This window comes from Perissodus microlepis, chromosome 5 (genome assembly GCF_051167445.1).
Source record: "Perissodus microlepis isolate ML-2025 ecotype Zambia chromosome 5, ASM5116744v1, whole genome shotgun sequence".
Classification (NCBI taxonomy): Eukaryota; Metazoa; Chordata; class Actinopteri; order Cichliformes; family Cichlidae; genus Perissodus; species Perissodus microlepis.
Genome location: NC_140465.1, coordinates 3530126 through 3558048, shown reverse-complemented (window position 1 = coordinate 3558048; position 27923 = coordinate 3530126). Strand labels below are relative to the sequence as shown.

At 40.3% G+C, this 27923-nt stretch overlaps 1 protein-coding gene across 2 annotated transcripts in view; it reads right to left on the bottom strand.

Moving 5' to 3' along the window:
* Positions 1–26281, bottom strand: part of phf2 (PHD finger protein 2) — a 38535-nt gene extending 12254 nt beyond the window's left edge. For both annotated transcript variants that reach the window (XM_084927421.1, XM_084927423.1), the window contains exons 1-15: positions 25654–26281; positions 12476–12561; positions 12230–12344; positions 11122–11282; positions 9686–9827; positions 9386–9572; positions 9082–9244; positions 7503–7590; positions 7110–7216; positions 5815–5906; positions 5625–5714; positions 3439–3792; positions 2842–2958; positions 1328–1443; positions 933–1111 (exon numbers count right to left, since the gene is read on the bottom strand). In XM_084927421.1, the coding sequence (XP_084783547.1) occupies positions 933–1111; positions 1328–1443; positions 2842–2958; positions 3439–3792; positions 5625–5714; positions 5815–5906; positions 7110–7216; positions 7503–7590; positions 9082–9244; positions 9386–9572; positions 9686–9827; positions 11122–11282; positions 12230–12344; positions 12476–12561; positions 25654–25751 (2095 nt within the window). In that variant the 5' untranslated portion in view covers positions 25752–26281. The remainder of the gene's footprint in view (positions 1–932; positions 1112–1327; positions 1444–2841; positions 2959–3438; positions 3793–5624; positions 5715–5814; positions 5907–7109; positions 7217–7502; positions 7591–9081; positions 9245–9385; positions 9573–9685; positions 9828–11121; positions 11283–12229; positions 12345–12475; positions 12562–25653) is intronic.
* Between the last annotated feature and the right edge of the window lie 1642 nt (positions 26282–27923).

Genomic DNA, 27923 nt, shown 5'->3' with positions numbered 1-27923 from the left:
TGGACAAAGTTGGTGTTTTTTCCATTGTTTAAGCACTGCTTCCAGCCAAGAGTGATGCCATATATGCCCCATAGCTGCAGAAAAGGCTAACATTGTTATCTTTTTACAAAAAAACAGCTAAACATGAGAGGTTTTTGGACAAAGTTTGTGTTCTCCATTCTTTAAGCACCGGTTTGAGCACCGTTTAAGCACCCGCACCGTTTCAAAAGTACCGGTTTGGTACTGATATCGGATAAAACCTAAACGATACCCATCCCTACTCACAACAACGCTGTGGTAACTCGTGCTACCACAAGTTAGAGATTTTTAGAGTTAAAGTGGACACTTTTGTTATTCATACTTCGTCTTTAGCTGAATTTCCTTCAGCTACAGTCACAAACGAGCTGTATATACTAACTCGTGACAAAACAGGGCTTGCTCTTCTTTAACATTACATTATGTAAATGCAAGTAATTCGACTTGAATTGTCGAGATTTTTTTTCTTTTTTGTAATTTTACTGAAAATTTAGTCAATCATCTGATAATTATGTCATTAAAAAAGTAGCAAAACAGCAGTGATGCTTTGTGCCGTGTAGGCTGATGTTGTCACAGTTCTTAATCTCTCAAACAAAGCTTTTTTTTCCAGATGTTAAGCAAAAACTGAAATGTCAGAATGGTTGAACAAAAGCCCGGCTTTAACCATTATTTATGTACAAAAATAAACCAAACTGTTTATTGCATCTGTCTTAAAAAATCATTTTACATAGCTAAAACATGCCCCTAAATATGTTTTAATTTAAAACAGGAAATACCAGATCAAGAGTATATCAACTTCATGTCTAACGCTGAGTAAATCTTTGGCACTTTTTGATACATACGCATTGAAGCTGATACTCTGAAAATTGCCCAGTCTAACTTGATAATTTAAACAAACTGAAGCCCAAAACACTCACAGGAAAGATCTCTCTTAACAGTGTTCTTTTTCCGTCTGATGGGGAATTCGTCAATCTTCAGCTCGCCTTCATCTGAGACGTACTCATACTCGTCTATCACTGGCTTGGTTTTGTCCTCTTTTAGGTTTTGTAATGATCCAAAAACACTTGAGTTGGTCTGAGGTTTCAGGGTCTTGGAGCTGAAAATGAAACCGCAGGACAATAAGGGAGTGATACGAGGCTCAGCCAGGCGCTCGCAGCGAAAAGTCCTTGAATTAGCGCTAATGGATATGCTGCTGATAGCCACATGGCTCTACAATCACCAAAATACACCACATGAGAAAGCTGGCGTGCTCGTCTCTTCAAAGACCTGAAGTCGAACATTTACGTGGCGATCGCAGCCATTCCATACATACCTCAGCAGTTTCCTGTGAGACATAGTAAAGCTGAATCTGTCTTTATTGCTTGACAGCAGTGTTCTGTCAAATTTGCATTCCTCCTCCATTTTCAGCAGGGAATCAGGTTTACTATTCTGCAACATTCCAAGGAAAATAATGTCAGAGAAGCTAAAAGTAATCAGCGTTATGTTAAAGAACAGAGAGGATGACAGATATCTTGGTGTCACTATTTCTGGTTCACTGCATTAATGAGAACACTTCATGCCAATTTAAACCGACTCTGTACTTTTATTTGAAAGGAAAGATTAATTGCATATAGCTATGTTCCCTCAGTTCTACAGAGCATCTGAGCCTCTCTTAGCTCACTGTTTTGATTCTAGCTGAACTTTAAAGGAAATGTGGCCTCTGTCCAATGCCTTCATTTTTACACTTCAATGTAAACGTAGCTAACTGGAACTTAAAAAAGTAATCGTATAAATGAAGAAATGATCTAAAACTTGGCACATAAAGATTCTCGGTCCTTGTGTACTTTAGGAAACCTGTTAAACAATCAGAATTTAAAAAAAGAAAAGAAAAGACGCTGTCATTAACTGTTTCATCAACTCTTAAAATAAACCTTGCTGTTAAAAGAGTGAGTACCTCATGATGTTAAACCCAACAGGTCAAATTTTCTGACCCAATTTTCACTAAACCAACTCCACAAAGAGGAATGCAGAACGACTGCCATGAAAGTCCCCACTGATCACACTGTAATTAACTGAAACCCAAGAACATCCATTTTCACATTTTCAAATATTCACTCCTCAGCTGTTTTTGTTTCCTACGCGCTATAATCTGAAACAGAAATTTCACACTGCCGTGCCACACCGATGAGCTTTATAGACCTAACAGAGAAGCTGCGAGCCTCTTCACAAATGAACAGTGATCACAAGTGAAGATGCGGTCGTCAGTGACCTTGGTAAAGGTCTAACGGGGTCTCTTCCCCATCTGTAAATGTTTGGCCTGACGTGAACGAGCAGTGGGATGGAGGTCCTTGGAGGGGTTTAATACATTCCACAGCAGTTTGGCATTGTATTTTCCAAGAAACTAAAGCCCTCTAATGTCTTCCGTTCACCAAAATTACACTTTCTTTTTCTCCCCGCTAAAAACTTCCTCCTGTTGTTCTACAATAACGATACAACACGCTTTAAAAGGAGATGGGGGCATATGTAAATACTTAGATGGAATGCACTGGATATGGACATGGCGTAATTCCATTAGGTAAACTCTGGGAGGGCGGACGTTTCTGGAGAAGCCCTGATGAGGTGCAGGCCTCAAATGTGCGACTTGGGCCGCATCATTACTTTGGCTGATTGCTTTGAAGTGAAGTGTTCAAATCATTGTTGGATGGTCCTGCATTTTTTCTGTTCAGCTGCTCAACTTGTAACCTTCATAGCTTATTGCCTAAAGAATTTCAAATGCATTGGCTGTTGCAGGCCAAGGCAAAAGTCTTCACCGCCATTAGTTTAAAATAACAGCTCCGGTAAACTTACCTTGTACTTCCATTTCGCTTCAGTCTTGTTTTTATTCTGCTCTCTGATATCAAACTTTTCCACATTGTTCTGCTTTGACATTTCCTTCTCAGACATGCTCAGGACATTCTTAACAGCCTGGAAAATGAAAGCAATTACAGAGAAACATAATTTTAACAGAACGATCAATCGGTGAAACTGTTCTGCCCTGCAAAGGCAGAAAGTGGAACTGCAGAAAGAGTTTAACTGAACTGTGTATCACATGTCTAATCTATAAAATCTTAATTCAATGCTTATACATACAATCATTTTCACAGATGTTATGTTACACCTCTGCAGTTAAAAAACGATGACCTGGTATATGACCGAGCAACGGCCACCCTTACGTAGACATAGACGTACTTCTTTGATTAAAAAAAGCCTGTTTAACATGTGCACCAGTTAATGCATACTAGCAGGGAAAGCTGTGCAGCCAGTTATATATGCTAACACTTTACAGCTGCCTGCAGGCAGCAGCTGAACATTTCATAGCATAATCAGATACAGAACGGTTGACCTACAATGAAATTAGAAACCATCATTTCTATAAAAAAAGTGCTAACATAACTAAATGCTCACCTTGGGCTTTTTTGGCTGGTCCATTTTACTCAAAATGTCCTTTGCATGGGACTCCAGCGCAGCAAAACTGGAGGGTTTAGGAGGTGGTGATGACTCCTTTGCTGACTTTGCTTTCTTCTTTCCTCCTTCCTTGACCTTTGGCACCTTTGGAGGCTTGGGCGTCTTTGAAGGTTTGGGAGGCTTGGGGGGTTTAGGGGGTTTAGGGGGTTTTGAGCTTTTCTTTCTGGACTTCTCTCTGCTGGGTGAGGGGACATGTGCTGGAGAAACGGCTTCTTCAGGCTCGGACTGGGTGGACAACGGTTCCTCAACTGGTACCTTAATTGGAGCTTCGCTTTTAATGGCTTTTGTTGTGTTCTGTAAAAGAAACCAAGGTCAACTTTCGACTTTGTAACCTGCCGTTAAACCTTCTGTGAGTTCATTAAACCTAAATTAGGATTTTGTTTTTATTATTTAACTTTATCACTGGTGTGATCATTTACAACACTTCAGAATGTAGTTACCTGGTACTGAACTTTATTTTCTACATAAAATTACCTGTCACAGGGCTAAAACATCGACACAGACACACCTATGGGCAATTTAAAGTTACCAGTTAACCCAACCCCACTAACTGCATGTCTTTGGACTGTGGGAGGAGAGAGGGAACCCACGCAAACACAGGGAGAAAATGCAAACTCCACACAGAAAGACCCCGGCCTGATGGTGGAATTGAACTCAGAACCTTCTTGCTGTGAGGCAACAGTCCTAACCAGTGTGCTGCCCAAAGCTTACAGCACCTGGGATTCCCAGGCGGTCCAGGTGCTCAGGAAGTGTCATTTGATCAAATTTAAAGTCTATATGTAATGTTCTAATTCATTTCAAAGTTTTATTATTCAGATACTGGATCTATAGATGTGATAGATAGATATCTATAGATATGATGTGTTGCTGACATAGGGATGTTTCATATTCCAACATGTTTTTAAATGACAATAATTCCATGTTCCTCAATATTTTACTAGATATTAAGAGCAGGTCGTTTGCAGTGTTGTGCTCTGGTTTTCAGTGATGAACTATGTTGGATTGATGCAGGGCAGAAAGATATGACCCTCAAGTCTAAACTGAAACTTATGAGAGAATTCTAGATAGAACGAAAGTTTTATGAATACCAGAGGAGAAGCTTTTAAAATCCCATCTGTGTGAAGAGTCAGCAAACTCTCTGAATATTCGATGCATAAAGTTTTTTGTGTCCTGCTGACCTTTAAAATGAAAGCTAATTTAAATAATGCTTCAAGGTAAATGCAAATATTAGTGTTCAGATGCTTTTTAATATGGCTGCTAAGTAGGAGGACTCTCTTGTAGAAGATGTCATTGATTTAAGTGTATCATGTTCTTTAGTAAAAACTGCAGAATTCCATCTTTATACTGTCAAGAAGTTACAAAGCACCCGTAATGGCAAACGTAACATGAGCTTATATATATGTATAGGAGGATGTAGTTGTCTCTGCTACACCTGAACCTAGGGACCCCCACCTGGCAAATCCTACTTTAACCACTGGGCTAACTGTATGCTCAACTAAGACATACAAACAAAACATAAAAACACATTCTTTCTATTCACCATTTGGTTGCAAACACAATGCCACTGTGTGTTGCAAGCTAATCTTTTAGTAACAAGTTATCTGAACAACAGCTATTCATAGCACTAACATGGTATTTAATGCTAGATAAGCTAGCTAACATTTAGCTATCAGCTAAATGTTAGCTGTCGGCTAAATGTTAGCTGCTAAGATTTGGTTTGCTTTTAGTTGCTACCACATGTAACAAAAGAATAACTTTTTGCCAAAAGAAAGTTCCAATTTTAAAAGTAAAGAAAAATTTAGTAAAGTATTTTTTATCATTGAGATTAGCGGAAAGACGAAGGCTTCATAATCTGCAGAACATCAGCCTTCTTTGATGGCAATAAAATTTTCATTTTTTCTGCAAATCTGACATTTGAGAGTTTATGGACAGGCCTAAGTGGAAAGGGTTAATTTGCAAAAACCAAATATGAATATTAAGCTTTTTGATTAGCAAAAATAAGGCATCGTCCTCTAGATTTTTGGCAAACCTGGTCAAGAAATATTAATGCTATATGGCATAATATGAAACATTAATTTCTCCTGGAGCCAAAAAACTATGAAATTACCACCTAGAAATAAAAATACCTCTGACAATCTGATCTCTTTGGCAAGATCCTTAATGAGTTGTGATGGCTTCATGTTCTCTGGAAGCTCATCTTCATGTTCCAGGAGAGCCTGTTACAAAAAACAAAACAAATACAGAAAAAGTTTCTAAGAAAATAGACAGATACATGACACTAGATACACTCTATTTTGTATTTAGTTGCCTCCATACCTGCTTTTTAGTCCAGGCTCTAAAGGCTCCATTGATGATTTTGGCACCATGTATCAGGTATGGAGCTGGCTGCTTATTCGCTTTATGTAAACCTACAGAGCAAAGAATGCAAATTTTATCACTGAGTGAATCCTGGCCTTTTAACTGTGAGCAGCTGGGACTACTGCAGTTAAAAAGAGCACGACGGACAGTGTAAATTCCCAGTGGTGGCGAGATTTACAGGATCTAACTGAAATAAGCCTTTGATCAACAGGAGAACAGCTGAGAGAAGATAAAGCTACTGCACTCCTCAGTGTACAGAAGAGGGACTCCCATCAACAGGGCGACTTTGTGTTTAGACAACACTGTCCTGTTACCTTAATTCAGACGTGCAGATCAACCCCAACACAGCCAAGCGGCATGTTAAAGCTCTTAAGGTGCAAGCCACCATCATCTTGCTGCTTTACTCTGGATATTATCCTCTACTAGACCAGCTTTTCATGACTCACAATCCCTATTTATCTCACGCTGAGCCTAGCGCAGCTCTGTGTGAAACAAGCCTCTCCCTTTAAGGCCACCGTTTCTGTAAACCAACTTTCCTGTGACTGGCTGCCCCTCACAAACAAAGGACTAGTGGGTGGGGCTTCTGAGATTACCATATTGGGGTGTATTTCCTATCTTTGAGGAGAGCAGAAAATCACTGCCTGAGAGAGCCGTCTGAAGGATTACATGCAAATACACTGAACTCATTATTTGAAGCCACGTTCAATATGTGTGTCCACGACTGAACCGTATACTACATATGACAGAAAATAAGGAAAAGCATAATAGGTGGCTTTTCAAAAGAATAATGGCATATTAATGACAGAGCTTTATAGTTTGGAGGTGGCGTGCACTACACAAAATCACAATCTGGTTTTAACACATGAACATACACAGAAAATGCTGGAAACATAAACAGTTGGGCCACGCCAGCTGAAGGGAGTTTAAACACAGGCTTGTAATGGAGCAAGTGATTCTAGCTGGGCCAAACCTTTTGAAGCTAATCATCTGTGAACTCTGCGATTCACCGATTTAATGACTGAAATAATATTAGAGCATCCAGCTCCTCATCTGCGCTGCAGACATGCAGCCACATGCTGAATGTGCAGCCCAGAAAAAAAGATGCATTTCTGACAGTGTTTGTGTTTTCTCCGCATTCACGCATTCCTCTGGAGAAATATCGAGTGAAACGAGGATGAGTGTTTACATTAGAGTACCACACACCGGGGCAAAGCCGGAGTCTATAACTACACCGACGCGATTTGAGACTTCACCTTTGAATCGTTCGAGGAGGTGTCGCCCCACATACCAGCACGCCGTCTCAAAGTTGGGGAAAGGAGTGAGAGTTTTGACCTTTAGCCGTTTTTCAATTTCATATGCCCTGAGGAAGATAAAAAAAAGTTTCAGCTAAACATCATCACGGATTACTAACAAAGGATGGAATTCACAAAGTACTTCCAAAGAGGGAGAATTCATAAACAGATTTGGTGGAATTTGGAACAGGAAAGAATTGGAAACTACTGAATAATATCAACCGAGGCCTTTAAGGTCACACTGGATCACCACAGGAATGTCTGCAGGAGGCACGGTGGTGGATCACATTATAACCCAGTGCACTAAAAACAAGCGTAAAGAATGAATGTGTGTGAAAAGGAAGGTGCCCAAACCTCATCTGCATCTCCACACTGAGGTTGTGGACAAAGTGTCCAGAGAACGCCAGACAGTCGACAGGTGTCAGTATTGCATTGATCCAACCTGAAGGAACCAGATGAGACAAGATAATCATCCAGTATTTACAAGAATAACATCAATGCAGCATTCTGAATGCAAACAACAACATTTCTTGCATTTTTATTGTTAAGGAAGTATTACCTATATACTAGTGCTGTCAGCGCTAATCTCACTAAAATGACGTTAATGCCATAACCGCATTAACGCGGCAAATCTCTGTTAGTGAGTTAACGCAGATCGCCCTGTGGGAGGGGCTGCATGGCGCTAACGTGTTAACGAGCTAACCGACTGATGCGTTGATGCCGTGCAGCCCCTCGCACGGGGTGAGCCACGTTAACTTGCTAACAGAGATTTGCCGCGTTAATGCGTCTATGGCGTTAACGTCATTTTAACGAGATTAACGCTGACAGCACCAGTATATGCATGTTTTATGACTAGCCACATGGCGATCTGTCCTCACCGGTTTTAAGACAAGATAAGCGTAAAATAAGAGAGTCCAATTTTAGGCTACCTGGCAAAAATATCGGTCACTGCAGTTCAGTATCAGATCAGACCAAGTAACAACAAGTCCTAAACAATGTGAAAAGGAGAAGCTGCTGAAAGTGGACTGCAAAGCGGCTTGCAGTTTACTTTGGGAAGTGCACCTTCTGAGAAATGTAACTACACGTCGGGGCTGACAGTCTGCAACTACTGTGATCGGCCTGTTCTGGACCACTGATTCCTTTTGTGCATTTCCAAATACTTTTTTTGAATTCATCAGTGAGAGAACAACAATAATCGCTTCAGTATAAAGAACAATAATCACAGCATCGATACAAGAATCACAACTGTCAGCAGATTCCTAGAGGGAGATGCTGAAACTATCAGAATAGATGTGAGGGAGTGTACAAAGAGCTGAAAAACCTGAGGGACAATTATATTTGCTTCTGGGGAAAAAACAAAAAAACCCGAAGATACAGGCTCTACAAAGATTCCCCGCACAAGTGTAAATCAGGCTAACGTCATACATGATGCACCAGCTGAAGATAACAGCTGAGCTATGAGTAAAAAGGGGCTCATACTGACTATCTTATTAGCTGTTACTTAGCTAAGTTAGCTTCTTTTCCCACATGTTTGCACTGATTAGGAGATGCTCTGTATCTCATTTTACATCTGTATAGTGACAATAAAGGCATTCTATTCTATTCTATTCTATTCTGTTCTATTCTAGCTGCTGCTCAGGAAGAACAGCAGGTCGTCAGCAGATCAGAAGGTCGGTTGCTTGACGCTCAGCTACACCTCAAACTACCCTTGGGAAAGAAAAAAAACTGGCAGGCATGTCTGCATTGGCCTTCGTGCTAACTGTCTGATGATAAAATTTACATCACTGAGACCAAAGTGGACTCAGGGACACGGGAAGTATGATTCCTGCTTGTGATTGAGTCAACAAGGCTTCTGTCTGTCCCATTCATTCATGAGAACAGGAAAAGAGCGAAACGTGTTCAGCTAGATTCATGAGAGGAGACCAGCTCTGACCTGATGGGATGAACAGGGACTGGCCTTGCTTCAATGTGCATTTGTAACACTTGTCCACCTGGTCAGCAAAGAACATTTCGCTGTGATTGGACGACGACCTCCAGCGCTCGTACAGAGACAGGTTGGCCGAGGTGGGCTTAATGAGGAAGAAGATCTTTTCTCCCTGCAAACATAATCACATTTTCCAGCGTCATCGTCATCATATGAGCAAAGGAGTGAAATAAATTCCGTGTTTCCTGTCAAAGCCTCAGAATCAGTGCCGAATATATTTTGACTTCCCATCATCCCGACACACTTCTCTAACCTTGAGAACATGGTACCAGACAGAGGCGCCACCGCACTCGATGTGGAAGTCTGTGTAGCTGTCTTTAACACAGATTAGACAGTATTTGGTGACTTTTGGCTTCCCGAGCAGAGCGTCATCGGGCCAGTAGTTTTCTACCCAAGATAACCGCCGCACAATCTGTGGACTCTCCACTATGCTGTTCATCCTGTCCCAGACAAACAGAAAAAGAAATTAGCACTCTGAGTTTTCCATGCAGCCGGCATCTTTAGAAGCCAGATCTCATTTTTCAAACATTGCCTTCGGGCAGAGAGCTAGTACCTCGTGTCAGAGAACTCCAGGTTGATGATGTTTAATACTTTCTTTCTGTTTGTGCTGTAGTAATAGTCGACAAACTCTTTGAGCTTCATCTTGCTGTCTGTCTGCTTCGTGACATCCACCACATCCACGCTGACATCGGGACCTGAGACAAAGGCCAGGGGTGAGGAAGACACAATAAAACGAGCTGAAGGAAGAGTAACCACCTACAAGCTAAACATTTTCTTTAGGCGGAAAACTGTTTAACAGAAAATGTCTGCAGCACAGAGAAGACAAGAAGAACACGCGCGCCCCCTACTGAAGCGCAGAGAGCATTGTACAGTTTTTTGTTTAATCATGTCATTTGTTTTAGTTTTAGGTCATCGACTAAAACAAATGACATTAGTCATTCGTTGTGCCAACATTTCCCTCTCATATTCACACACGTGCTGCATTTTAAAGCCACAGCCCGTGTTGGCTTCAATCGTGTTTGTAAATGAAGATGCTCTTATGACTGTTAAAACAGGGGATCTGCACGCTTTGTAAAATGTTAAGAGTAGAAGAAGATCTAATGTCAGCAAACGAAACTTTTCTCAGCAGTGAAAAACACAGAATTACAGCAAAAAACATTTATAATATTAACATGGATCTCTTCCAATAATAATATGCATCTCCATCCAACAACAAGAAGCCAAATCACATTAAATTTTCTCAAAAGATAATAATCACAATGTTTCATGCAGTGAACTGTTTTGAACGTTTGGAAACAGCAGGTTTGAATGGCTAACAAATGCTATGAGCTACACTTCAAGACGTGTGTCCTTCAGTTAAAGTGAGTGAAATTCCAGTATTCTTTAGCTGTTACTTAGCACTTAGCTAAGTTAGCTAAGCTGTTCATTACACCAAAGCCATCTCGCTAACATTAGCTGACAACTTAGCAGTCCACCTTCTTGTTCAAATGTCAATTCTGACATGTGTCCTGGTGTCAGCTGAAAGGTTAACGCTCAGCCTACACGTTCAATATCATTATTACTGTTAAATTACCTTTAATGTTACTACACTACAGTTTTTTGTTAGCATATTTTAGTTTTGTTTCCCTTTCTCTTTCCCATTTGGTTTTAATCAAGTATTTTGCTAGTACTCACAGTAAGCTTTGTGTTTCCCTTCTCCTTCATGGACTTGCATGTTCTTGTCCTGGGCTGTTAGATATCTTTACTTATAATTCTTTTATATGACTTACAGGACATACTGCAGTATGTCAGCAAGAGCAGATAAAGTAGTAACAAACAGATGCTGTTGTAATGCACCAGCAGCAGTTAGAAGAGTAATAGAAAGAGCAATAGCGGCTGCCTCAGTAGAAGTAACTGTGAATGTCACCCGTTGAATGCAGCGGTTGTTATAGAAGGATTAGTACTAGCTTCAGTCATAGTACTGTATGGTTTGGTGACAGATGTTCTTACCAACATAGTTCTCCACATCACTGATGTAGAAGGTGGGGGCGGGCATGGACATGCCCAAACCGTCTTTCTTCTGAACCAGGATTGGTTCATTGAAGCCGTTCTCCTCCAGGTAATCCATGGTCAGCTGACTGCCACTGAGCTTCACCACTATGTCATCAGCACTGATAAGCACACACAGCCAGATAAGGAGAGAACATCTTTAATGTGCTCTAAGCTGAAGAAACAGAATCACATCTGAGCTCTATGTGAGCAGCATGTGACACTATCTGAAAGCAGGTCTTTGAAATGTTACCAGGCAGTGCCCCCTAGTGGAGTTATTCAAACCTGGAACAATACACGCAATATTCCTTCATCAGTTTGAGTCATAAATATGATCACCTCAATTATAAAGAAAGCTTTACTTTCACCATTTTATCTCATATTATTTAAGTCGAGCCACATATTTACAACACCACCTGAGCACAACACATCTGATGGTCTCAAACACATTAAAGCAAGAAAGTCAGTTTGTTCTTTATAATAAACTGTACCAGGTGATGGTCTTATGAAGCTGTGGTTAAAATAAACATGACACACACTGATTTGTTTACACTTTTCACATTGCAAAATCCCATGTGTGATGTTTTATAGTATGAATGCCTGGGTCAGTAGGGGTGTGGCCAGATACAGTCAAGGAATCAATTCAATTCTGTTTTATTTATGCAGCGCTAAATCACAACAACAGTCACCTCAAGGCACTTTATATTGTAAGGTAGACCCTACAACAATAGCAAGCACTTTGGCAACAGTGGGAAGGAAAAACTCCCTTTTAACAGGAAGAAACCTTCGGCAGAACCAGGCTCATCTGGTTTTAAGTTTTCTTTTTTTTTTTTTTCATCTCTTAACATCCACCAGTTGGTTTCACAGTTTCACTTCTAACCCTCCTTATGGAACTGTCTAGACTGACTTTTCATTTTGTCTGTTTAACAAAGTGTAACCCAAAATAAATTTAAAAGATACAAAAAAGGAACTCACAGAGGCCTAAAGTTTTCTTACTGTAGAGGAAGAACATGAAAAAAGGAACTGTAATGCGATTGTTCTCATGTAAGGAGTTGTTCTGTGTTTTTACCTCGGAAACGTTCTGCTGCGGAGCTCCTTGATGAAGACCTGACTGCCGTTCTGAACAGCTTTGATATCTGTGCTTTGGCCTGTGTCATGTTTGCTCCAGTTCTTTTTCTTTTTCACTAGAGAGCAAACAAAAAGAATCAGTCAGAACTTGACAGCAATCAAATCTAAATTGTTCCAGCAAATGAGAAGAGGTGGAATGATCACACCACAGCAAATTTCAATCATTTGAATCAGTGCAACTCCTCACATGTGGATTTGCCGTGGGTCTTCTCGCAGTTTGGACAGTGATAAATGTCGATGTCTGGAGCATCGTCTTCATCAACATCGACGCAGCTGAAATGAGAGAGGAAATACTTTTTAATGGCGAGGAACAGCCTTCTGGACATGAACTAAAGCAAAATTGTGATTGGCTGTGGCCAATGGCTGTGAGGAAAAAGCTTGGGTAGATTATTCATCTTGGAAATGTAAATTTTAAGAATTAGGATTAAATCATCCTAAAAGTACAATTTCAACAACTGGTCTGTTCTTCCACATTATAAAGAACTGCTTGTGCAGCAAATTTAGCTTTCAGCTTTTTCAACTGTAAAAAAAGAAAAGACGGGATAAAATAAATAGTAAATTAAAAAGGAAATTTTTTGCTATTTCATGAGATGTTAACATTAAAAAAATGCCAGAATTCGTGATTATTTGTCTATTACATACTTAGGTCTATGCGAGGTCATGACATCTCATGGTGGCGTCTTTTTCAGTAAAAAGACTAAAAGTGGAAAAAAAATTCAGTTAAAAGTAAAAAATTTGAAGCTGCCTTTTGAAAAAACCTTAAATTACTGAAAAATATTCAAAACTTTTCTTCTGGCTCTTTCTAAGCATATGCATATAAATCGATTTTGTATACGTCTACAATAGAATTTGTAGCGACATGACATGAACAGATGTCAGTGTCTGGACAGAGGAGGAAAGAAAAATCTACACTCCAGCGTGGTCACCAACCAAAGAACATCAGCATGGTCCTTTGAAGTGATGCATGGTCTACGCTGACAGACAGCAGAGGGCCATCAAGACCTCAGGACAGGAACATGTATCAGTAGCCTATAAATATCCATCTACACAGATGCAGAGACAGTCTATATTGTAGCTCTGTGGTTTGTACCACAACTGTAGTAAAAGGAAATGTTGGTTGAGTTAGCACAAGGGCAAACTGCTAGTCGTGAGAAAATGACTGTTGCTGTTGCAAAGTTGCACTTTTGAAGTGAAGAAAAAAACAAGATTTTTGCAGCTCAAATGCAGCAAAGGAAAAATCACCAAAACTGAAAGATATTTCAAGAAAGCATTAGTGTGGTTTGTTATGATGACAGTGATGCGCAGCTCTTCCCTTCTCTCTCTAACTGCTGCTATCCCGGACTCCTGCAAGTCCAAATTCCTCCCGTTTGGAGCCGCTGTTCTCAAACTCGGTGAACTGGGAGTTTCTACACAATGTATTCTTTTGACTCTTTGTGGGAGCTCCACAGCTTTACTACCAGGCCCTCTCACGTCCACTAGAGTCATGCAGAAGAGTGGGTGGGTGTATTTGGACAGAGGGACACATGGCTCTTCATGACATTTTCACATCAGTGGCTTTAAATCCATACTAAATGTGAAAAGTGCACAATTTTCAGTAACAAAGGAAATTATTGACACGTCTCACAGTGACAAACTGAATTCACACTCATGTTACCTGTTGCTGCCTCAGTTTACAAAGTGATTGTAACAGAGCAGGATGTATTTTTAAACCTGGGTCAGGTCTGAGCTACACCAAAGTTCTTTCATCTCTTTGTGAGTGCTGTATTTGAGCAGTTCTGAAACTGACTTTGACCTTTTACCCTCCTGTGTGAGGCACAGCACTGATGCTTACAATATCATTCTTCATTTTACCACAGGTTCACACAATTCAGTGCACAGTATGTATCTCACTGTGGTCAAGTGTATACTACAACATGCGGTAATATAGAATATAAGACAACAAGGATTCCTGTGTAGTAGGGGCTGGGCGATATGGCCTAAAATTGCGGTATCATTTGAAGCATATGCGGTAACGATATATATCGTGATATATTCTTTTCTTCTGTATACCATATTTTCCGCACTATAAGGCGCACTTGCAATTCTTTAATTTTCTCAAAAATCGACAGTGCGCCTTATAATCTGGTGCGCCTTATTTATGAATTCTGGTTGTGCTTACTGACCTCAAACCGATTTTATGTGGTACACGGCGCTCAAAAATCTGTCTAAAACTGTTTTAGTACGACTTTGCTAAGCTACGAAGCCGCACCGCTTGATGGATTGTCAGAGCATGACGGCTACCGCAGTCTCGCAGAGTAATCTGGGTCCAAAACGCCGTCCACTTCAGATCCCAAAGTCTAACGAACACTGCAGCATCACTGAGAGTTAAAAACAGTCTACATTCTTTCATCTTTAATAAAATCATCAGCGTTGCTGCTCTACCAGGTGTAACAATTAAGTTTAACATCCAGGCATCCATGAAAACAAATTTATTAAATTTAACGGAGTCAGAAGTTAGCAGGAAGTTAGCTCGCTAGTTTCCACCTAAACATGACATACCATGTTCTGACTGAGAGATTTCTGAAAATTAAAATGTACAGCTCTGCTATCACTTCCAACATAAATGAAGACAGAAAACTAAACAGCAGTGACGTTTGTAGGGTTACTGAAGTTGGACTAGCTGGTATTTAATGATGTGCTACGTGATCGCTAGCAACACAGCTATGTTAGCATAACATAAACACAGTGAAGCTGGAGGATGAACACTAGCTTTTTTCCACTGGATAAAATTTAACATGAGAGTTCCTGATGGTTAGAGACAAATGCAATCACATGGCAGGAAGCTATAAACGGACCAAACTTCAGTCAGGAGAACAACTGAGATAATCCATCCACAATACGAGGTTAGTCATTAATGTACTGCAACAACATGGGAATAGAGCAGCTGCGAGAGAAATCAGCATTAATGAATCAATGGTACGGAAGTGGAGGGAGCGCAGTTTTTGGCTTTTCTCATATTCCAAAACGTGTTTCGTCTCTTTGCTTTTACTGTCGCCCGGCATTATTTGGAGATGATATTGCTTGCAGCCGCTGCAATGCTTTCGACCAAAACAGGCGCAAAAACAGGCGCAGCTTGATGACACCATCAACATGCGGTATTGCGGTAGAGCGGTATAGTCAAAATCTCTACCGCTGGCCAAATTCATATCGTTTCTACCGTATACCGTTTATACCGCCCACCCCTACTGTGTAGTGTGATTAATGCAAAGCTATTTTAGTACAAACCTACTAAGGTTGGGCGATATGTAAAATTTTGCAGCCAACAATCGTCAGTCCAATAGCTGACGATAGGTGATATATTCGCACACGCGCAGACTTTTTGATGGGCAGAGCAATGTAATCATGCATGGACTTTGTGCATTTAGAACACAGAAGTCCAAACATGGACAAACTAATTACCAAATTGCACACTGGAGGAGAAATGGACCGTTATCTCAGCGAGATGGTCATAGATGGAGAAGACAATCAACTGGTTTGGTGGAAAATGAAAAACGTTTCCCATTGATGTCACACATGGCACCAAAATATCTGCGTGTACCAGCCACAAGCACACTTTCAGAACGCGTCTTCAACACCGCTGGTAATGTTGTTAATCACCTGTGCACACTGCTAAAACCTGAGAAAGTAAACATGCTTGATTTCCTGTCAAAGAATTCATGCATTTTGTTTGGAGGGAATATTTTACCTTCTTTTCTTGTTTGTTTCAGTATTAATTTATTTATTTATTTGATATGCGCCAAATCGCACAAAAGACTTATGTTTACGTTGGAGATTTTTTTTTAATGTTTGCTGGAAGAGACATTTTGATTTTTAGCTAATTTGTTGCTTGGTCGAGTGTGTGTCGAGTGACAGATACGTTTTTATTTAAATAAAAGGCTTTTTTTCTGAACACAGGCTACTGCTGTTCTTTTTTCTGTTATGAGTTTGAGTAAATGAATCACTGCTGCATTTGAGTGCACTCTGAGGAGGGTGCCGTTAAAACAGCGCTATTATTTATTTCTGTTGACTGCTTCTGTTGGCTTCAACCAACATTATCAAAAAAATTACTCATGGACAAATAAATAAATAAATGGCCCTTGTAAAAACTATCAACGACAGGGCAGCCCATCAACGATAGTCGATATATTCGTCCAATTGCCCAACCTTAAAACCTACAATAAGCAAACTGATAATGTTCATAGGTTTCAGTAAAATAGTATATGAGCTGCTTCTTATAAAGTGCTTTTCTACTCTACCTGAGCACTCAATACAATATGCCTCAGTCACCCTTTCACAATAGAACTTTTTTCTATGCTTTCAAACTGATATTCATACACATTCACTTGGGGTTAGTATCTTGCCCAAGGATATTTGGCATGCAGTCAAGGATCAAACCACCCATGTTCCAACTAGGAAGCAACCTGCTCTACCTCTTGAGCTACAGCCACTTGTTATCAAAGTCCCAGACAAGTGAAATGTGCAAGCATTTAAATGGTTAGTAAGAAGAAAAAGACGGTTAGATAAAGAAATACAAAATAATACATTCGTTTATGATTATTTTGTCATGACTTTTTTTTAGTATAACAAACAAAAGCGAGCTACTTTACAATGAACGACACTCTTGAAGAGGGGTGTCCTGGCAAAGATTCCAATCCAGCACACTGGAATTGGAAAACGTGAGCATAAATGGCATAAATTTTGGATTTCCTACTGATAAGGACCTGACACATGGCCATTCATAAAAGATGAAAGTAATTAAGTTTTAAACAATTAAATAACAGAAACATTACTGGGTTTTATACAGCCCACATGAGACCAAAGCAGGGTGTATGTGGTTCAAGACTAGTTTGACATTCCCATTCTACACACTTTGCTCTTCTGAGTTGCAGAGTAACCTTAAGAAATCAAACTGAACATATTTAAAAATCCAGTGATATTCATTTTCTGAATACAAAATGCTTCCTCTCTGTTGTCTTAGTCTTATATATCTTCTAATACCAAGAAACTTTTGGATATCTTACTTTATGTGTAATACAGAATGTAGCTCTAGACCCAGCAGTCTTAGCTAATTATAGGCCAATCTCCAACCTTCCTTTCATATAAAACATCCTTGAAAGAGTAGTTGTCAAACAGCTAACAGATCACCTGCAGAGGAATGGTTTATTTGAAGGGTTTCAGTCAGGTTTCAGAGCTCATCACAGCACAGAAACAGCTTTAGTGAAGGTTACAAATGATCTTCTTATGGCCTCTGACAGTGGACTCATCTCTGTGCTTGTCCTGCTAGACCTCAGTGCAGCGTTCGATACTGTCGACCATAATATCCTATTAGAGCGATTAGAACATGCTGCAGGTATTACAGGTACTGCACTGCAGTGGTTTGTATCATATCTATCTAATAGACTCCAATTTGTTAGTTATGGAGTTCCACAGGGTTCCGTGCTAGGACCAATTCTGTTTACATTATACACAATTCCCTTAGACACTATTATTAGAAGGCAGAGCATACATTTCTACTGCTATGCAGATGACTCCCAACTTTAACTACTGTAATTCATTATTATCAAAAGTCCTAAAAACTCACTGAAAAGCCTTCAGTTAATCCAAAATGCTGCAGCAAGAGTCCTGACAGGGACTAGAAAGAGAGAGCAGATTTCCCCTGTATTGGCTTCCCTCCATTGGCTCCCTGTTAAATCCAGAATTGAATTCAAAATCCTGCTCCTCACATACAAGGTCTTAAATAGGAAGGCCCCGTCTTATGTTAATATCCATATCACCCCATTAGAGCTGCAGTCTGCTCTCAGACTGCAGCTTTACTTGTGATTCCTACTATATTTAACGGTAGAATTATAGGCATAGCTTGCAGCTGTCAGAGCCCTCTTCCAGGTTCCAATTTGGATTCAGGAGACAGACACTGTCTCTTTACTTTTAAGATCAGGCTTAAAACTTTCCTTTTTGCTAGAGGATATAGTTAGGGCTGGATCAGGTGACTGTGAATCCTCCCTTATTATGCTGGAATGGGTCTAGGCTGCTGGGGATTCCATTGAGTGTTTCTTCTCCAGTCACCTTTCTCACTATGTGTTTATACACCTCTCTGCATTTAATCATTAATTAATTATTTAATCATTCATCGTTGGCTCTCTTCCACAGCATGTCTTTTGTTCTGTCTCCCTCGCAATCACAGAGCACAGACGTCTATGCTGTCAGAGCACAGACTTAAATGTTCTGCCACCTGCATGCTCAGCAAATTTCCTCAGGCTTTTATTGTGAAGCAGTTGCAGGATGTGTTGAATTCGGCTTGTGTTATGTGCAAGACTTGCTGACAACTGTTTCTGTACTATGCAAGTCCCCATACATCCAGCTATGTAAAGCCGGTGAGCCTTAGTCCTGTTTGAATTCTCTGTTTAGCTTTAATAGTGCATTTATTTTACCACAGTCAATCCAGCAGTAAGAAGTTCATATAAACCTATTGTACAGCAACTCCCCAGTACCCAGTGTGGTCAAAGGGGGCCTTTCCCTGTGGCTAGTGTGGGAATGACACATAATGCAACTGTGGTTCTAAGCAATGACCACACCAAAACCATGGTTTTAGTTAAAGCTTTAACACAGTCAACGCCAGGACGCACTGATGAAGCCATTCTGTGAAAGAAGACGTTATATCATAAAGCAAACGTTTACAGGTGGCATGTTCTTGAAATCAAGTCTCCATCACCAGCTCGCAGAATCTGTTTTCTTACAGTACATCAAAATATATAAACATATATTTTGATTAGGTAAAGTGTCTGCCGCTGTGAGGATAACATCTATCTAATAAGCAGAAAAAGTTTTGTATCTTGTTCCATATAATACGTCACACCGAACATCATCCAACAAAGTGCAGATTTGCTGCAGGGCATGTTATATATTTCAATAAGTTAAACAAAGCTCAAAGTCATCAAAACCTGCTTTTAGTGTTGAGACTTGTTTGCTCTGAGGAAAATTGCAACCATTTGGACACCAATTTAGCTTAGTGGGTCAGCAGGCTGCTACCACATGACCAGAGTCTGACCCAGCGCTGCGTCTTCCCAACTATCTCTCTCCGCTTTCCTGTCTATCTCCATTATTCCTACCCAATAAAGGCAAAATGTCCCCCCCCCCCCCAAAAAAAGACTTTAAAAATGTCAATCATTGAAAAAAAGAGAAAGAGATGGTTTTCAAGGGCATTGGAGGGCTATGTAAAGTCAGTGTGTGCCAGAGCAGGGAGGAATAATTACATACGATAAGTACATGTATATACAATCATGTTGGCTAATAAGTACTTGCTATTAATTCATCAGATTTCAAAAAGCTGCCAGATAATTGCTAAATTATAAAGTTGCCATACATTCTTTATTTAATTTATAATGTTACTTTATGCTGAAGACTGCAGAAGCTCCTAACTCATTTTCAATGCTCTGTGTTCAATGACAATAAAGATCTAATCAGAAAATGTTTTTTAAAAAGTGGGGAAATAATTATTTGATGTCCTGCTGAATTTGTAAATTTGCTCACTTACAAAGAAATGAACAGTCTACTTTTTATTGTGGCTTTATTTGAATGGAGAGAGACAAAATATCCTCTTAAAAATCCATAAAAAACACATTACATAAAAGTTATAAAATGATTTGTATGTCATTAAGTGAAAAAGGTATTTGAGTAATTGGTGAAAAAGCCCTTGTTGGCAAGAACAACAGTAAGAACGTGTCTTGTAGTTGGTCATCAGGCTTCTACACATCTGTGGAAGGATTTCGCTGCTCTCCTCCTGCGTTAGACTCTCGAAATCCTTTAGGTTGCTTGGCTGCTGCTTGGCAACTCAAAGCTTCAACTCCCTCCATAGATTATCTATAGGATTGAGGTCTGCAGACTAGCTATGCCACTCCGTGACCTTAATGTGCTTCTTCTTTAGCCACTCCTTTATTGCCTTGGTAGTGCCCATCTACGACCCATCTTCAGTGCAGAGGGAAGGAGGTACACGTCCAGGACTGATTACTACATTGACTCGTCCACTGACTTCTTAATGCGGTGAAGTCATCCTGTACCCTAAGCAGAAAAACAGCCCCAAAGCACTTGACAGTAGGTATAGTGTTCTTTACGTCATACTCTGCATTTCTCTTCTTCCAAAGCTGATGGGCTGAGTTAGTTTCATCTAACCATTTCATTCATAGCACTGAATCATTGAAATGTTCACTGGCACAGGTTCACAGGTGTGTACATGGGCCTTCTTGAGTGAGGGGAACCTTGCAGGCACCGAGAGACTTCAGTCCATCCTCATGAGGCAAGATCTTGTATGGCACTCCAGACTGAGGGCAATAGATGGTCATTTCATATTCCTTCCACTGTCAAATAATCGCACCAACAGTTGTCACCTTATCACCAAGCGTCGTGCTTCCAGGCTCGTGCAGGTCTACATCTTGTCCCTGATGTCCTTTGATAGCTCTTTGGTCTTGAGCTGGTGGTGGAGAGGTTGGAATGGAAGAAATTGATTCTGTGGACAGGTGTGCTTTATACACATCAGCTGAGATCAGGAGTATCTGTAATTGATTGATTGATTGTAATCTGTGTGCCCATGTGGCATACAACCAATCCTGCGGGATCAAATACCTTTTTCACTCAATTGCATGAAAATCGATTTATAACTTTGTGACATGTTTGTTCTGGATTTTTGGTTGCTAGTCTGTATCTTTCCGTTAAAATGGCATTACTATAAAATTTGAGACTGTTTGTGTTTATAAGTGACCAAACTTACAAAGCTGTTTCCCCCACTGTAAACACAAACACATGATATCCCCTTTCCTGATTTCTTCCCATATTTGTTAAGATTGTCATACTAATTTAAACATGCGCACAAATATAACACAAGTAAATACAAAATGCATTTTAAAGGAAAAATGATATCCAAATCTACCTGTTCCTGTGTGATAAAGTAAATGCCTTACATATATCTAATCACCATTGATAGCGAGAACTCGAATCAAGCATTTGCAATGACTGGCAATGAGTCTTTCACAACGCTTTGCCTCACTTTTCTTTGTAGAATTGGTTTAATTCAGCCACATTGGAGGGTTTTCAAGCATGAAGGACATATTTAAGATCATGGCAAAGCATGTCGACAGGACTTAAGTTGGACTTTTACTAAGCCACTGTGTATTTTGGATCTTTGTCCTGCTGCACAACCCAGTTGTGCTTGAGCTGATGACATTCTCCTTCTAGATTTTCTGGTAAAGAGCAGAACACATGGATCTATTAATTACGGCAAGTTGTCCAGATCCTGAAGCAGCAAAGCAGCTTCAGACCATCACACTACCACCACCATGACTGATAGGATGTTCGCATGATGTTCTTTTTATGAAATGCTGTGTTAGTTTTATGCCAAACATCCAAAACCCGAACTTTTGTCTTTTCACTCCACTGACACTAACTGAGGTAACTGACCTTCTGGATGAGCTGTTGATACACTCATGGAGTAATTCTGGTAGGCCAAAGACACACATGTGTTACGGATGTTCCTGCTAAATAGACAAAGTTCAACATTGTCCAAACAAATACACTGTGTGCATTTTAGTGGCTATATGAAACCATTAATTATCTTCCCTGTTAAACAATTCATGTTTTAAATGTCGCTCAGTCTGCTAGCTAACCCCAGCAATGCTAGCAGTCCTAGCCTTGGCTTCTTCAGTGCTGGTGTCCACACATCTTAGTGCAGAATGTGGTTACACCTGGTCTCAGTTGCTTGGTTTTATTCCAGTTTGACAGCCGTTCGTTTAAGTAGAATAGAATAGCGCCAGTTAAGACGGCTGTCCCCTGTTTACTTTCCCTCTGCTCATTTACAACTTCACTACACCATGTAAATGCAGAGCATGGTTAATGCCAGTGTTTCACTCATTCACACGCATTAACTCACCGTGGCTGCTGGTCAACGCACAAATTCAAAGTAAGGAACGTTTTTGTTACTAATTACCACAAGCATAAAGTGAATTCATGCAGCGCCAAAATAACTGCAAACATCTTTTCAAGTGGGAAGAACAATTGCTCAAAATTGTAATAAGGTAATATATAATATGTATTACAGTATTAGTTTAAACATTATTTACCAATACCTGATAACAAGTCATATCACAGCCATGTTCAAACACTATTCTCTTGAAATACATATTAACATGTTGTATTTTAATAAAGAATTATCCAGAAATATTTGGTTAAGACAGCTTTTGTTACAATTTGACGGACTTTAAATACATAAATGTTGGTGTTAAGCAACATATCAGTTGTCTTGGAAATGAATGGCCTTGTATATTTATATAGCATTTTTCAGTCTTGCTGACTCAGAATGTCACAACATCAAACATTTTGTAGTCAGCGCCAGTACGAAGAGAATTAGATGATTTCAGCCATAATTATTTATTAAAATGTGATTTAAGCCACTGACATGGTGTTGGTAGAACATTTGTTTAAAATGTTAACATTATACTCAGTTGACAGAACATAGACTGAGATGTTAGGATGACTGACAGGCAGCCTACTGACAGTCCTATAAGACATAACATTAGTTATGTCATGTTAGCTTCAGCATTTATATAATGTTAACCACTGCAAACATTTTAGCCTTTGGATCATAGCTGATTTTACAACAGCAATGACAAGTGTCTCAGACAAAGTGGTAAAATGTATTTCATGATAACAACCCAAACTACTTCCTGATATAACTCTTACAGCCCTTCTTATCAATAAGTCAGGGCAGAGTTATTGTGGCAGCTGCACTAGTTGCGATCTTCGGCTTATAGTTTTTGCTGTTCAGTGTGTTGTTTTTTCTGTGCTGATGGGCATGTTGCATTTTCAGAATTTTGGTATTCTTTTATTCTACATGAACACCCGTCCAGCTCACATCCATGGGTAAGAAGATCCATGGATGGGCAGACTGCAAACATACAAACTAAACACAAAGGACCTAGCTGAGGTCTGAACCAGTTATTTTTCACTGTAACAACGTGTTCTAAATCCTTATTTTTACTTTTTTTTTCTTTTATCTAACAACTGATCACCACCTCCTGAGAAAAATATTCCAACTACTACTTTTTGGATAAGCCATCACCAGCTAGCTTTGTCACTAATTGTGGGTTTATTGTAGCTTATTTGTTGAAAACAGCTGCTTGCTTTTTGTATCAAGGGTTGATAAGTGCAGTGAGACTGAAGCCAGGTGGTAAACTGAGCTCCCACGAGTATTAATAATGAACTAAAACAGACTAAAGCAGCCTTCCTCAATAAAGACACTTTTATTATAAGGTTGATTTTTATTTTTAAAAGAAGTTGCCATTTTAAAAATGCAACAAGTCCGAGGCTAACTCACTTGGTTTTGTTCATTTAACATGAAGATAAAACAGAAATGTACAGTGAAAACCAGACAGTGTGGTTTTAGGAGCAGTTAGCGTTTGAACTGTTTCCTGATCAACAACAGCTGGGTGCCATGACTGCAAGAAGCATCTCCAAAGCGCTGTCCTGAACTCAGTGACTCAACTGTGGCCCAAACCAAAATGACTACAGGATATAAAAATGAATGCATAAAGGTTGTAGGAAAGTAGAGTGTTGTCAGACATGGCAAAGCTAGGCTGCTGCAGCTCTTTGCAGAACTATTGTTTCTGACTCTAACAGCCAATGTATATGTGATACCCATACACGTATGGATCACCATGTGTATAAGTCCCGGAGGATTCAGTGATCACTTAGATGATAATGATTAGATTTTGTTCAAGTTTCTGTTACATCACATCATCATGTGTGGACTCATGCTAAGACTGTGAATCATAATTATATTGATGATACATGTGAACTTAACACATCCGCTCCTAACAGCTGAACATGTACATGAATATTATTTTAAAATGCAAGTATTTATCAGTGGTCTATCGCTAATATTAATTTGAGAAGAAATGCATTACTCGGTCCAATATTTGTTAAAATTTTTTTAAGGGGCCCTGATTTTAGTAACCTGATTTATTCCTCATGATGGTCCACCTCAGGGGCCTGAATAATTGGAGCGCCAATGTACGGTGTGTGCAAATCCACTTTAAATATACTTATGGTTTGAAAAATGCAGTTGCTCTATTTTTATCAGGATCACAAACTTACAGAATGTGACAGGTAAGTGAAAATGTGTGATGCAGGTAATAACACAAGCAGAAATACGATGTTCCGGGGGGGGGGGGAGAGAGAGAGAGAGAGAGAAACAACATGTATTTTGCTGGTGGTTTGGCTTGTAGGTCTTGGACTATTCCCATCCCTTAATTCTCGAATGATTTAGACAGTGTGATACAGACAGCGGGCAGCCGGCCGGCGGAGGAACATTAAAGGGTTAACGTTCAGGCGCGTAAATACTGTTCAATGCTCTGAAGGGCTTGTTCACCGAAAGAAACGCGATTAACAAATGACGGGTTAACAAAAAGACAGGCAGTGAGCAGCCGAACAGCTCTAAACACCCCAAAGCAAAGGCCAGTCCAGACACAGACTCGTGTAAGAACAGATATAACGACAGCAGGCAAAAACGAAAAGATGATAACTGGGATTTGGTTGAGACCATTACAGTGTGTGTACAGCAGGGAAAGTGATGAGCAGCGGCGGGCGATACGTTTCGCACTATACTCGGGGAGACGTATGAGCTAACAGTCGTAGTCTACACAAGTGACAAACCAGTCAAACCAATACTAATAATTATTTCCCTTCCGCTGCTGAAGCTTAGGACATCCAGCACGGGCTATTGTCAGCCATAGCTGCCGCCTGGCAGGAAGGCTGCGGGGCTGAGTTCGGGAAGCTCGGACTCGAGTCGTGATTTTCCACCGCGCTCGGTTAACACGGCCGGTGAAAACTGGAAGAGCGACTCGAATGTGACAATATTTCCCGGCAATACGCACGAAATGTTGCCCTTAACGTGTCTGGAAGGACGAGCATTTGTCACAAAAATGAGCGGCGAGTTTGCGGAGGCTTCCCCCGCTGTCGTCCGCTCCTTACAACGGGAAGGCAGGCTGGGGCTATGCGGGGATGTTAAAGAGCCGTTAAGTGCAATTAATAGCCGAAGCTCACACCGAAATCCTCCCATTAACCACCGTATTTATTCCAATAAGGGAAATCTGTTTTGTGTTATTCGCGAAAAAATGTCACAACCCCGGTCGGCTATATATAACTCCGCCTTCTTCTTCTTCTCCAAGCGGCCTCTCTTCAGATGTAGACGGGCGACTGAGAGCCACAAAGCTGTCAAACGCAACCGAGACCTCGCCATTTTTGTTTGTTTCCCACAAATGCAAACCGCCCCAAAATACAGTACGGCGAACAATCGAGACTTACCTGCCGTGGAACCAGTCCTTGCAAGCATCGCACTCGATCATAAACTGGGTCACGTCGTAAGGTAATCTGCAGATGCAATATACTGGTACAGTCGCCATGTTCAATTCACAACTACGTCGGGATAGACTGGGGGGGCTGCAGGAGGAACAACGTCCTGCAAACAATATGATCCAATATGATCTTCCCCAGAAAAAAAGCCAGGGGCAGTCCCGCCGGACACATGAACCTAAGCGCACAGCTCCATCACGCCGCGGCCGGGCTGGCGTTTGTGCGGGGAGCTAGAAACGATGGAGGCTCGTCGTAGCAGGCTTTCCTCAAATGCATTATTATTGTTATTATTACTATGTGCATGCCCCCTGGTGACTGCGCGGCACCGAAGCGCTCATATTAGGAGCCACAAGAAAATGTAGTCTCGATGTCGCTGCGAGGTAAATAAATAAACAAATGTAAGTTACGTCAGGGAGCAGCTTTAGATCCGATGAATGAGCGTAAAGATCGATCTAAAATGGACTTGCGGATTTTTTTTCCTGTGGTGGAACGCTCAAATGCCGAGAAATAAACGCTTTCTGTTCCCAGACAGTTTATTGTTAATCGATGAATACAATTTAAATGCCGCGTTCTTAGCCGCCATTAGGAAATATATAATTGTTTAATTATTACATAATCTGTTATTACGAAATTACACACTATTTCCCTACATCATGATATCCTCTCTATAAATACAGTTGTTATTATTATTGTTGTTATTATTATTATTACTACATTTCATGTATTTGGAATTTAATAATAATAATAATAATAATACAATCATAAAAATATTTCAACATCATCTCAGCAAAACAGAATCGAAATCAAATGACATTTTGTAATAAGGTAGTTGAACTATAAGCTTGCAAGAACAGATGATTCCCTGTCAGACACATGTTGCATTCTTCACAAGTCCACTGCCCTTCCTGGCTGACTGATTATAAACCAGCATGAGGTTTTGTCCATGACACCAAATCTCAGTCTGCACCTTTTTATGTATTAAACAAGCCATTTTACAGTGGTGTGAAAAAATGCAGTATGCGGTATGCAGCCTCACCTCTATGAAAGCAGAAGAAATTCACCCCCAATCAAACCATGTAATCTTCAGGGAAACAAAACCCCCGCTACAGTTAGCATGTTAAACATGTTACATTTAGAAAAAGACCAAACAACTATGGCTTGTCTGAAAGCCTTTTGTCTCTAAAGAAAACATGGCAACATGGCTTTGGTTTGCAAAGTTGCATCTGAAGAAACCAAAAGATTACTGAAATAATGTCCTTTGGATAGACAAGACCAAGGCGAAGAAGTTTGCCCAAAAACCCAACACAGCATATCAGCATAAATACTGCATACCATCTGTAAAGCACAGTGGTGGGGATGGGGTGATGATTTGAGCTCGTTGTGCAGCCACAGGAACTGGGTACCTTGAAGACATTGAGTTGACCATAAACTCCTCTGTCTACCAAAGTGCTTGAGCATCAAATGTGAGGCATTTTGTCCAACACCTAAAGCTTGGTTGAAGCCGAGTCATGCAACAATACAGTGATGTCAAGCACAAATCTGCAACAGAATGGCTGGAAAACAAAAGAATCAAGGTGTTGCAGTCACCCAAAGTCAAGCACTCAGCCAAACTGAAATGCTGTGATGGCACCCTAAGAGAGCAGTATATAAATGAATGCCATCAAACGTCAATGAAATGAAGCAAGGTTGTAATGAAGAGTGGGGCAAAATTTCTCAAGAACGATGCAAGAGACTGATAATGGCATACAGAAAATAATTACTTCAAGTTTTTGCTAAAGTGCTTCTACGAGCTATTAAATCATGGGATGTGTACTAAGGTTTTTCCATAGAGTCCAAAGAAAACGTCCTTTTTCTTACAGCTGTTAACGTGAGGGTTCCCGATGGTTAGAGACAAATGCAATCGCATGGCAGGATGCTGTAAACGGGCCAAACTTCAGTCAGGAGAACAGCTGAGATAATCCATCCACAATACGAGGTTAGTCATTAATATACTGCTGCATGTGCTGGGCTGTAGTTACATGTAAGGTTTTAAAAACTGAGCTTTAAAACATGCTGCAGATGAATAGTGATAATAGAAACCGAGAGAGGCCGACAGTGATCACTTAAAGACCGGATGACATCTTTGTTTGACACACAGAGCTGTGTGGGAGATGACCACAGTTTGTGGTCTCTTCTCTTTCATCCAACAAGTAGTTACAGCATACGGCTGCACCTCCCCAGGT